We start from the raw sequence: 13,024 nt of genomic DNA, 5'->3' as shown, positions 1-13,024 counted from the left end.
AACATCAAAGTTTTTGACTGTACACACAAGCACAAAATGTGACTACTCTTTTTTTTATTTAACTTTCAGAAAAGCATACAATGACATTTAACATCAAACATAAGCCAAACAGATATTGGGGGAAACGTATAGACCTAACTGATCTTACATTGTACAAAGTAAAACATTAAATTCTACAAATGACTTTTTTTCAGTTTGAGAGATGTTTTTATACACTTCTTATTTTTAGTAATTGTATTCAATGAGTCATAAAATATTTTAAGATTAAAATGTGACTACTCAGAAACACTGGCAGACTTGCTTCAATCCTTCGAACACTGCAACTTAACTCTAAGCAAGCACTTGGTCGCCACCTAATGGATAAGGGACACATTACCTATTACAACATTAAAGTGAACACAAAAACAATTGTCGTGAGTGTTTGTGTGTATTCATGTAACATTTATGATATAAAACAGTTTAAAGTCCTAAAAGAAATACAATATGTTTTTTTTTTGTGTGTCATTTTAAATATTTCACTTGATTCAAAAGTGATTATTCTTTGTTCTTCAATAAAGTTCTTTCATAAATTAGATGGTGTGGAATGTGGATATTACTTCAAAAAATCACCTCTCATTGTGACATCTATCCCCAACTAGTGTTACAACTCACCCAGGTTGTAACAATGGAACTCTTTGTATCATTAATGATAGCACATATAGCCTCCATCACAGAGACGTCTATTTGATAGATTTGTGTGTTTACATCTGGAAGACGTATTTTTTTAGAGTGTTTGCTCATCTGCGATTACGTCTATAGGACGTTTCCCAGCCAGATGTCAAATAGACGTTTAGAAAATGAAGATGTTTATGATTTAGAATTTATGTAAAACTGACATCTTAAAGACGTCTATCAGATGTCAATAAACAGCAGATGCTTTCCAGATAAAGTGATCTTTAACAGACATCTTGCAGACGTACGTGTACATGTCCAAGTGAGTTTTGTTAGACAAATGTGGCAACCATATATCAAAGTTTGAGAGATCTATAGCACAGCCAACCCAGATAGCAAGGTGACATTGACCTCAATGTTGAAATTCCTTCAGAATCATCATTTTGATTGAGGTTGAAAATGATTGATTTTATGTCAATCTTGATCGATTTTTCATTGTTGAAATAACATTATTTCAGGGTGCAAACCTGATGAAAAATCAATGTTAAATTTCAACATTTGATTCAATGATCTTTTGGTTAATGCATTAACATTGATTCAATGTTGATTTAGTGTTGGTCTGCTATGGGAACCACATTAGGCCTTACTGCATTACTGATGCTCAAACAAAAAGTGTTAACCTCCCCTAAATGCACTGAATCTTATGTGTCCCACATTACACTAATCCACACTCTATAATAAACCTATTATTATAATCTATCTTTATTTAAAATAAATGGCGAGTAAATTTGTTTGAATTTATAGTCCAAATAGGCTACTGGTCCCATCCACATACAGCAGCACATTATACTATAGTAAACAGATGCACTCAACTTAAACGCTCACGTCTTCGATTTTCCTCGAATGAAGAAGTTTTCATATTGAGCACGGCGATTTGAGAAAAATTAGGAAGAAAAGCAGTTGATTCTCTGATGTCTCTCTAGCGCCTCGTCTCTTGAACAGGCTGCTATAGGAACAGCAGCTCTCGAGCTCTAGTCTTGCGCTCAGTGAGCGACTGCAGCTGGAGAGACAATAACAGCGACCCGTGCACAGGTAAGCAGAACCTGTCAAAGCTGCCATTTGTGATTTTCAATGCGATTTCTTTGTGTATGTATGCTGGTTTTCATGCACTGTATTCGAAGAAGGTTTGAATGCGCGTGTCCTTGTCGCAATTCTAAATCCTCGTTGGTCAAGTCATGTTGTTAAATCGGGCCTGTGCAGCTTACGTATTAATAAACTAATGCTCTGAATATAGAATGTATATGAAATATGCTCAAATATTAGGAGAAAATGCCCGGTCTCATAAGAAAAATACGTTAAGTGACTAACAAGATTATTCAGACTAAACCGAGCGTACGTGTAACGGTATTTATGGGACTTTTCACCAAATGCCAATCTGTTAACGTGCTCATGTTCAAGACTAGACCTTTAGACGTGTAAAATATTTGTTTTTCCCCTGCTCGTTACCTTTATTTTCATATTATCAGTTCAACGCAAATCGCTATAGCTATTACGCACAATGAGTCATTTTTATTCTAGCAAAATATTTACGGACTGCTACAAAGAATGCGAATAATTCGAATAATTCCAAATAAAAGAAATACTGTATTCAAGCGAGGTTGTTTCTTCCGCTCCAAAAACGGAATGCGATGCCTGTGCAAGTTCGAGCACATTGTAAAACGATTTTTGTTGAAGGATGCTTTGTTGGAACGCACCACCTCCCTCCATCTCTACAGAACAGAGATGCGGCCATGATTCCAGCTCTTCATGTCGTCTGGTCTGTCTGTCTGTGTTCATGTGTCTGAATTCAGCCATCACAGTGTCTCTGATTCTGATATCACGCTTGAGGTCTGTCGAATTTATAGGCGACTCGCTTTTAATTCATTTCATGGTTACGCTTCGTCGCTGACCGAGTGCTGATTATGTGTTCTAATAATGCTATTGCAACACCTTTCGTCAACGACTGTGCAGTTGTCTATTCATGGATGCATGGGTTCATTTAGTAACCAGCATTATTCTTCATGTTCAATGCGCGCTTCGCACACGGGGTCGTTTGTAGCGGTACCCAATGTATATAATCACTGTGTTAAACTGCATCCCTTGTGGACTGTAATCCGGTTTAAAATGGGGGTTGAGTTGAGGGTTTTAAGGTGCCTCGCCTTTTTCCCTCATTACAGCTTTATATTGATTACATGAATGTACCGCCATTGCCAGTGTCCGATTTCTGTTTGACGTTTTTAATTGTCATGACTGAATCTCAATAATTATTTCATAATAGAATAAGTCGAGCCACTCTCATGGTTTAGAGACCCTGCAAGGAACCCTAGATAGGGTGTATCCACAGGCATTATGCACCTTTGTTGTATGAAAAAGAGCAGCTGACATTGTTACAACTCCTTTAGTGTCCCAAAAGTCACACTAAAATCGTCTGTCGAAGCGGTCATAATTTAATTCATAAAATGGTTAGTTAATTAAATTGACTAATTAGGGGTAGCCTATTTCTGATGGGGAATTTCAGCAGAAGCCATTACAGAATATTTAGAATCATAAAACATTGCGGCCACTGAATCAAATATATCAAAATCACATATAATTAGACAGATCTATGATCTTTCTTCTGGGGAAGAACAAAAAAACATTGCATTGATTAATGTTTTGTGCCATTTGTGTAAACATGTTGTTGCAAAAATGATAGAAGATAAATGTTTAGCCCCAGCATTATAGAGTTTTGCCATGTGAGCTTATTATTTTTAATGGTCACTAAGCCCCATGGAAACATCTGAGCAAATTGTTGTGGTTTAGTGATATGGACAGGCTTACAAAGAGCATAACATCTCTGACATAATGCCATATGAAGTCTCTCAGACCAGTATGAGTGCTTAATTGGCATGGCACTGACAGAGGGGTTTAGCTTGCTGCAACATCAGTCTCCTCAGAGTAGTTGGCATGAGAGGGTGTGATTGGGATCTCTGCCACAGACCAAGTGATTTGTGTAATTTGAGGTGAATTTGCAGCTGCAGAGACTTAGGCCATTACCTCTCTGACAGAAGCGTGATGAGCAGAATTCCAAAATTCCACGTCTACATGCATCCACATGGTCCTTTGCCCTGAGAACTTATGCATGACTGTTCTGGAATGCTGCTATTCATGATCTGAAACACATGTAAAGTGGGGTACAAAAGTTTGAGACCATTAATAAAAATGTCTCTATATTCTATTTTGGCAATTTAATAAAATCACTACAAATGATAAGATCAAAAGTATATTGATGAGTTGAAAAATGAATAGAGATTTCAGTATTCGGGTTGTTCGTTTGCTTTAATGACATCTGCTGCACTCGAACAAGTTTATGCAAAACCTGATGATCCATATCATACAGCATGTCAAGAGCATTTTGTGAGCTACATTGGAAGAATTTTTTTTACATATGAATATTTATTATTCATTTTAAATGACTTGGCTTTTGTGTGGTAACCGTGTTATAAGAGGAATAATTGACTCCGTTGAATTATTAGAAAATAATGCACACCTGAAGTGTAACTCTGTTTCGCGTTGTGGCCGCATTACCACCTCGGGTGTGCATTATTTTCTAATAATTCAACGGTCCGTTGTCAATTATTCCTTACATATAAAAATGTTCAATATTAGCCTATAAATGTACTTTTTTTTGTTGCAAAATGAATATATTTTTAACTGATTGGTGTGTTCTGCAATAATTATAGACAAATAATATATTAAACAAAGTGCATAATTTTCTGAAATTAATATTTGTCTTTCCACCTCAGTACAGTGGAACCATTCTACACCCTGCTCATAAAGGGAGTGACTCATCATAAGAGTTATTTCGCATGCTAGCGGGATAATGGAAGTTGCTTATGTCATCACAGCAGTCAGAATACATTTTCTGGCATCAGATTTACAGTCTGTATTCTTGTCATCTAATCCAATATTGGGTTCTACATACTAGACTGCCAGGGTCTTATGTAATCTTGATTTGGTTGATTTCATAAATGAGTCATTTTGTGATCAGTCTGTTATGTTATGGGACTGTGTTTGAATTAGAACATAACTGGCCCTGCCCGAAAGGAGGCGGGGATTGAAAGCAGTGAGAGAATATGAGAGAGGAGTAACTGTGCTTCATAGCGATGCTGAGCAAATTTAGGTCAGGGATACAAGGGAAGTCAACCGTGATGAGAGCATCAGATACTTTCAGCTATTCTAAAGCACAAACTCAGTGCGAGCCAGTGGAGAGCGGCGATTTTCAGTTTGGTGCCAGATAAACAAGCAATAACGCCTTAGGAGATACACTCTGACTTTTCCTGGTGCCATCCATAGATTTACTGCTAACCAAGCAGTTTTTGACATGGTCAGATCTACTGATTACAGATTTGCCTGCTTACATAACAAATAATACCTGCTGAGTTGGTAGGCTATATACAGATTTTTAAATTTTTTTTAGATAGATTGTCAGCCTACAGGATTTCAGTGAATGGCCATAACCACCATCTGCCTTAGCGGTCTAAAGGCCCCTACACACCCTACACCCTATCGTTGGAATCACTTTCAGAACTATGTCTTCTAGCTGATGAAAGATAAAAACATTGACAGCCAATCAGAATCCATCCTGCTTTAAAGAGCTCAAGCATTCATAAACTGCAGCGTGTGCTTAGAATATACAGGGCTGCATTTCTCAAAAGCATCGTGAGCCAAGATGATTGTAGAGACCATTGGTGGCAATGGTTCTACGATCTACTTTGGCTTGAGCCCAGAACGATAAAGTCCGCTTGTGTGGACGCTAATATCGTAATCGTTCTTGGTGTGAATGGGCCTTAACAGCACTTGTCAGTGTCAAAATAATTGAAATGGCCAACAAAATCAAAGAAATTGTGCTTTACTGTTTACACATACTGAGTGCTTCAGTTTTTAACTGTGAAAGAGTGCATGGTAAGATCTAAGGTGTTAAAGGAACACTCCACCGTTTTTTGAAATAGGGCTTATTCACCTTCTTTCCTACATTTAGATAGGTGGGCAAATGCATTTTTGTCTCAGTGCATTCATTGTTTTAGTTTGACAGGGTCGGCGCTAGCTTAGCTTAGCTTAATGAATGGAATCCTTTGTTGCCAGCTAGCATGTCCTGAGTAAAAGTGATAAAAAAAATTTAAAACAAAACCACCTAATTACTTCTTGTGGCCTGCGTATTAACAACGAGTACAAATAGCGATACAGATTAACACTAGGCGATTTCCTAGGCAGATATTGACTTGGGACTATATTAGGGGGAAGCACAGGCGAAGCACTGCTACTTGGGCGCAGAGATATCACGTAACACATGAAATGTGAATATGTGGTATAATATGTGAATGTGAATACAGGTAAAATATGGGTCGATCTATACATGCGTCATGTTTAAAATAATCACTTACTCTGTGGACTGCAGTCCATTTGGTCCATTCGGCGTGGGGCGTTTTTTCCAGTTTACTTTATCACACCGGAAAAAAAAATCGAGTACGTGTGAAATCCTCAGTAGCTGTGACACAACTGCGGGCACGCTCATCTTGATCTGACGCGTTGAGCCTGGTCATCGATGGCAGTAACTTGTCCCACTCGCCACAGCACAGACACTCTATTTGACACTCTATTGACTGTCTGAGAAGTCACCCTCTTTGTCTCTCACAAAATCAGCCATGTTCATTGCCATTCATGTACTGTAGGAAAAATAGCCAGCTACTATTCACGCCGGTATGTTGACGGAAGTCGCGGGATTTCATGTGTTGCGTGATATCTCTGCGCCCAAGTAGCAGTGCCTGTGCTTCCCCCTAATATAGTCCCAAGTCAATATCTGCCTAGGAAATCGCCTAGTGTTATTCTGCATCGCTATTTGTACTCGTTGTGAATACGCAGGCCACAAGAAGTAATTAGGTGTTTTTGTTTTTGTTTTGTTTTATCACTTTTACTCAGGACATGCTAGCTGGCAACAAAGGATTCCATTCATTAAGCTAAGCTAAGCTAGCGCCGACCCTGTCAAACTAAAACAATGCATGCACTGAGACAAAATCTAAATGTAGGAAAGAAGGTGAATAAGCCCTATTTCAAAAAACGGTGGAGTGTTCCTTTAACATTTAATACTGTATTTGACAATTGTTTTACAATAGAAATCTAATTGAATGTGGCAGGAAAATAAATATTTTGCTGTTTTGCATTTTGAACATATTAGGCATATGAATTAGAGTGAATGTGTGCATATTCTAAAATAAAAATATGAATTCAAATTGATTAATTTACAGATAATTCTTATTCTTGTTCTTTAACTGTTCTTCTTTTTCTTTATCCCCTCAAATCCATTTAAATCCTATAGTTATTAAATTCCTTTAAATAATAAGGTTTTTGTCCTTGCCTCAGTATATGTATGTTTTTGCAATCTGCAAGAATAGAAGGTTTTTACATTACATTTTTGTTGTTGTTTTTACATTAGAATTTCTTGTGTTTTCTAGATGTCTTGGTATTAGAAGCGAAATTTTAAGCACGGCAATTGAAATGTCCCACAAAACTACAAACACGACACTGACGAGAACAGAACAGCAAAAAAAATCCAGAAGTTTGTTGACATCCTTTCAGTGTAACAGTGGGATCTTTGTTTCATAAGACGTCTTGACACTCCATGGGAAGAATCAAATGCTCCCACGTCTATTTGAACGATCAGTTTCACAGGATTCAAAGAAAGAGGAAGTGTATGTTTACAAGGAAGCATTCAGCTGCATCTATTTGTAGCATACAGTCTAGTTTCCAGTCTGAATCATCTCAGAACACCAGTTTAAACTTCAGCTTCAGTGTCATGCTAATTATTTGTGTATTGGAGAAAGCAGCAACGCATTATCAAAATAAGTAAATCAATTTTGTTGATTTTATGTGAGACCAGGCCTATATGATTAGCATACTAACTAGGGATGCACGTTATATCGGCCACCGTATCGGTATCAGTCGATATATGTTCATTTTTAATATTATCGTTATCGGCTCGATAAAAACATTTGGCCGATATATTAAAGCCGATAAATTTATTATTTCCTTCAGCTGAGACTCTTCATATGCGCACTGTTCGCCATGATGGTTTTGAATTGCTTGAAATATGATTGAAATCACTTCAAAAAGGAAAATACAGTAAAGTGCAACATGTTCAGCGCAAGTCTGTCAAATAGGCTACATAAAATTATAATGAGATCATCATTATAATTGTGTGCTTGGGACATGGCTTTTAATGGTGAGACTTTTGTTTTTGTAATCAGCCTCACTAACATACCTGTCATGGCGCTGCTTTGAATAAGGTCTATAAAGAAGGAAAGACCGTTGCGATCTGATCTTGTGTCCAGGCAACTACCCGTGTTAACCCTCACCTCGCCTTTGAATGCAGGAATCCAAACTGAATGTCTTTGTTCAGTTACTGACACTTTTGATGGTTTTAAATGTGTACCCTGTGGCGAATATGTCTTTGCATAGTATCCCAGGTGCTGTGTAAACATCTATGTTGATCTTGTGCGTTCTGTAGTCGCACCCACCCTTGCATTACCGCTTTTAGGTTGGTTTGCAGAACGGCCATGAGCGTGCCAAGTTCATCATTCTCATTCTTTGAACACACACACACACACACACACACGCACGCACGCACGCACGCACGCACACACACACACACACACACACACACACTCATTAGAGAGCCAACTGTGCATGTTTTTTATGCTTTAACACTCACAACAAGGAACCGCTACACAAAAACCAACAGATGTTAGTGCCTGGTTAGACGGGCTCTTCAACTGCCCTTGGAGGCATGTGGCGTAATGGTGCACACATACATTTTTTAATTCAAATTTTAATTTTAATTTGGAAAGTTATAAATAATAAAAAGATACAGATCCTGCACTCTTTAGGTCACTAATAAAAGTAAATTTGTACAAAGAAGTTTGCATTGATCAATGTGACAGATGGTTTTTATTAAATGGGATGACATGATCATGACTTCTTGCTGTAATTAATGGGACATTTTTATTTTTTACTTTTTACTGCAAGTGTGATAATCATAATTGAATTTGTAATTGAAAATAATATACGGTGTATGAATTAGAAAAGTACAAAGGACTTGTGGATCCCACTGTCTTTTTTGTTATACTGCAGAATTCATTTGTTCCATATGATGATATATATTAGGTAAATGGTAATAAATGTTGAGCAGTCATCACATTCCCAGTGAACAAAAAGCTTTGAGGAAAGGTAAGAGAGAGCAAAGTTCCTGAATCCTTGTGCAAACACTGTGTTCCAGACAGTTTGTGTGCCAGATGCGCATAAAACAGGTGAGATTTTTCCCACTGCCCAAATGCAGTGCCATGGAGATTCCAGACAGGATTTTGTTGGGAACTGTGGATTTTAGTAGAGTAAGCATGGCAGGAAAACTCATAAGATCAAAGAGAAGTGCAATTTGTTGATATAACAGGGAAAGTATTCAATAAATGCTAATGGGATACAACAACAGCTGTGTGTTGTACAGTCACACTGCTTGCTATGGCAGTAATGGTGCTGTTAATGCTCTACAGCAGTCTTAGGGTACGTTTACACACATTTTCACAAATGTGCATCTTTGTTGTTTACATGGAGACGATAACGGTATCATTTTCATAAACTTGCTCTTAGAAACTCGATTTCAAAAGCTTACGGTTTCAGGCCGCAAAAACTCTGTTCTCGTGTAAATGAAGGGCCAAAACGCATAAAAAGTTTTCAGTTTTTAGTTAAAAGTGGTGTTGTGTAAACAACCTCTTTGGCGCATTTCTTGATTTCTCTTTTCTCTGCTATAATAAGCTCCTAAAAACTAAGCAATGCATGAAAGTTTTTTCTGCGACTGCACAAGAAACATAAACATATAAAGGAGTCGAAGCCGATGGCCTCGTGAGCAGTGCTCTGACATGTAGTGTGGTTGTGCTCTAAATGTAAAAGTGAAGTATTTTAAAGTCCCCGTGAACGACTTTTCTCCAGTGTTATGACGTTTTTCCAAGTGAAAGGGAATATTGAACAGAGGGCAGGGTTTTACTCTAGCGCTCCTCCTCTCCATCTCTCGCTCATAGCAGACTAACGGTTTGAGAGGAGTGGTTAAGCGTTTCCCAACCCAAGCCGTCAAACTGACATCATCAGAGAAGGAACGCCATTCCAGACCAGAAGTAACTTTTCAGATTTTGATTAAAGATTACCACGGCAAACAATTTTTTTTTTGTGTATTAACTTGCACGGATTAATTGTTCACCACAAGACTAGTAATATGCGCTAACAAAGTAAATAGGGTCAATTTTGATTTCATGTCGACTTTAAGTAGTGGTCCCAGACTTTTGGAACCTACTGTATATAGTCTCTCATTTATAATATATAGTATACAGTCTCTTTTAAATGTACATAGGGAGCATGAAGAATCATTTTTACACAAGAGGTGCTTCAATTTTTGAGTCCAGCACTCTGTAAAGTCTCCTCCAGCACATCCCTAAGACTTTCAATGAATATAAGATCTGGACTCAATGTGCCAATTCATGTGTGAAAATGTTCCTTCCTGACCAGTCTTTCACAGTTTGAGCCTGATGAATCTTGACATTGTCATCTTGGAATATAGCCAAGGTTATTCAAATCCAAACAGCGACTTCTGTTTTTCTTTTTTTTTTTGGCCGGACAGTGTAAAGTGAAAAGTCATTACCTTCCCATTGTTGCACTAAAAAAAACAACAACAAAAAAACATGCTGTTTCTAAGTGCTACCAGCGTACACATCAGCATGAGCTGTCAGGATGTCTGCAGGGCTGGGTTGAGTTGTGCATCAGGACGGCTGTGAAATTTTCAACATGTATAATTTTCTTTGGGCTGGGTAGCTAACTAAATATGTATCACTAATCAGATGGACTTTCAGTATCAGTGATTATAGTATTACAAAATAATGAACACCTTTAACACCTCAATGCTTTGGAGCCGGATTGTCCCGTGTAGAAACAACAGTTGCCTTCAGTGGCAAAAAGGGGTGTTTTCTATCATTTCACAATGTGATTGTTAATTACATGGTGTCATTATGTAAGGCGTGATTTTTTTACCTGGAAAATGAGAACTTTTGCAAGTGCACTATGTTATGTTGTGTGTTACAATGGTTTAAATAAAGTGGCTACAGAAAGGCTTGCAGGAGGTGCATGGGGACACATTGGCTTGACTGCACTATTTTAAGCCACATGGCAGTAACCTTAAGCTAGTCCTGCATGTTTGGCAGTATAAATATCCAGGTTTGCACCGGCACTCTGGCTCTGTTTACACTGAGCTTGTGACAGCCCTGTGTGAAGCCAGCGGAAGGGACGGATCCTGACGATTGGTTATTGATTCAACCCACGTTGTCCTTGGACATGTTAGTGGAGGACGCCACTACTGTTGACTCATTGAACTGAGAGTTGTTTTGGAGGTTTTCGGCTAATGGATTGTGGATTTTCAGTGGATTTGAACAATTTTTTTTTCTTCTGTCAGCACTGAAAACCCATTTTTGCCGCAAGGAATCAGAGCAAAACAATCAGTGCCTGGCAAAAGCCTTTCTCTCGTACAACCACTAACTTATTCTTTCTTTTTTCCCTTTCTGCTTTCCCCCCCCCCTTCTTACTCTATCCTTTCTCCCTTACCTTTCTCCCCCACCCTCCCACTCCACCCAGTATCCGCATTTGGACTTGCTATGGACCAGCAGCACGATTTCTTGAGCTCCTCGCCCAATAGCCACACAGCTCACTACAACTCTGGCGATACCATGGCAACCTCCCTTTCTGGAATGACCATCAATGATCATCACCATGGCAACCAGTTCCATAAGGAGAATGGAATTGCGGTGGGGCTTGTGAGACCAGGGGATTGTCCAATGAAAGGTGAGCTTGCTTCTGTGGGAAAACAGGTTCATTGTGTCACAGCCATTCAAAATAAATACATACCGATTACCTGATTAGTCAGAACTATTAAACAAGCTCTGCAGTGTGAACAGGGTGTGTGTGTTATCATGACACATTCAAATATAGTTAAAGGACAAGTTTAATTGTTCTTGAAGGACGTACTGGTGTGGAATATGATCTACAGTCTAAAAAGAAATTCAGGGGACCTGGTTATGTTGACATAAAAATCAACTATTCATTACATCAGTGTTATATTGTGTGTAATTTAAAGCTGCAGTCTGTAACTTTTTTGTGATCAAAATGTACAAAAATTATATTATGAGTGAGTATATCATAAGTTCATTTTCTAAACCGTGTTTATCACTATGGTACACCTATAGTAAGTGTTTATATTGGGACTATTTTAGACTGTTTCGGGTCGCACCGCTGTGGAGTAGTCCTGTACCTGCGTGACTCGTCATAGACATAAACAGAGAGAAGGAGCTCCGGATACAATGTTCTTCCTCAAGACGCACGCAGTTCTGTTTATTAACCGCTAGAGCGCCAAAAGTTACAGCTTTAAACTGAAATTTCTGTGTTCTTTTTTTTAAAGGAAATATTAACATAATGAAATTGTCTTGATAACGTTGAGAATTGGGCTAGTTCTAATTCCCAGAATTAATCTAATTCCCAGAATTAATTCCCAGAAGCGGCAGAACTAGAATTCTAGTTCCCAGCATGCTTTGCATAGGAATTGAGAAGGAGAATTAATGTTGAAGTTGAGTGTTATTTATTTTATTTTATGTTTTTTTTTGTTTGTTTGTTTTTTTTGTAAAAAGAAAGACCTGTTAGTGTTTATTGCTGTTATGTTTGACATTTAAAAGAGTTAATGTTATATTGAAACTACTCTGGCCTTATGAGCAATGACTGCACTAATGCCTGTGTGCAAGTAATATTTAGCATATACATTTGCTGTTATTCTGATTTGAATAATAATTGGTTTGAGGACCACCACTCAATTGTGCTGAAATTAATCAGTAATCAGCTTCAAAAAATTGTTTATGCTGCAAATTTCTCTAACTCAATGTACAGTAGTCAACATTTGAAGTTGATCAAAACCTTTCATCAAAGTTATACATGAATTTTGAACAATACAACGGGTATTAGGACAACTTTGATTAACTTTGATTAACTTTTTTAATCCACTTCAAATGTTGACTACTGTAGTTTGTCATTTGAACATAATTTTATTAGACATTATCATAACTCATAATCATAAAAGATTGATGCACACTGTTGTTGTTGTTTTGTTGAGCTTATATATTGGTTTTTAGACTATATAAAAGACACTTTCTTTCCTCCACAGCCAATAAGGATGTAGATATAATTACTGTCTTTCATAAATAATATATTTGAATATGTA

At 37.7% G+C, this 13,024-nt stretch overlaps 1 protein-coding gene across 12 annotated transcripts in view; it reads left to right on the top strand.

Moving 5' to 3' along the window:
* Positions 1 to 1,658: 1,658 nt before the first annotated feature.
* The window catches only part of mapta (microtubule-associated protein tau a), a 38,502-nt gene continuing 27,136 nt past the window's right edge, over positions 1,659 to 13,024 (top strand). For all 12 annotated transcript variants that reach the window (XM_082151523.1, XM_082151531.1, XM_082151527.1 and 9 more), the window contains exons 1-2: positions 1,659 to 1,743; positions 11,395 to 11,601. In XM_082151523.1, the coding sequence (XP_082007649.1) occupies positions 11,415 to 11,601 (187 nt within the window). In that variant the 5' untranslated portion in view covers positions 1,659 to 1,743; positions 11,395 to 11,414. The remainder of the gene's footprint in view (positions 1,744 to 11,394; positions 11,602 to 13,024) is intronic.

The sequence above is a fragment of the Leuciscus leuciscus genome (genome assembly GCF_965113295.1).
Source record: "Leuciscus leuciscus genome assembly, chromosome: 21".
In the NCBI taxonomy this organism is placed as follows: domain Eukaryota; kingdom Metazoa; phylum Chordata; class Actinopteri; order Cypriniformes; family Leuciscidae; genus Leuciscus; species Leuciscus leuciscus.
This window is presented reverse-complemented; position numbering and strand designations above follow the sequence as displayed.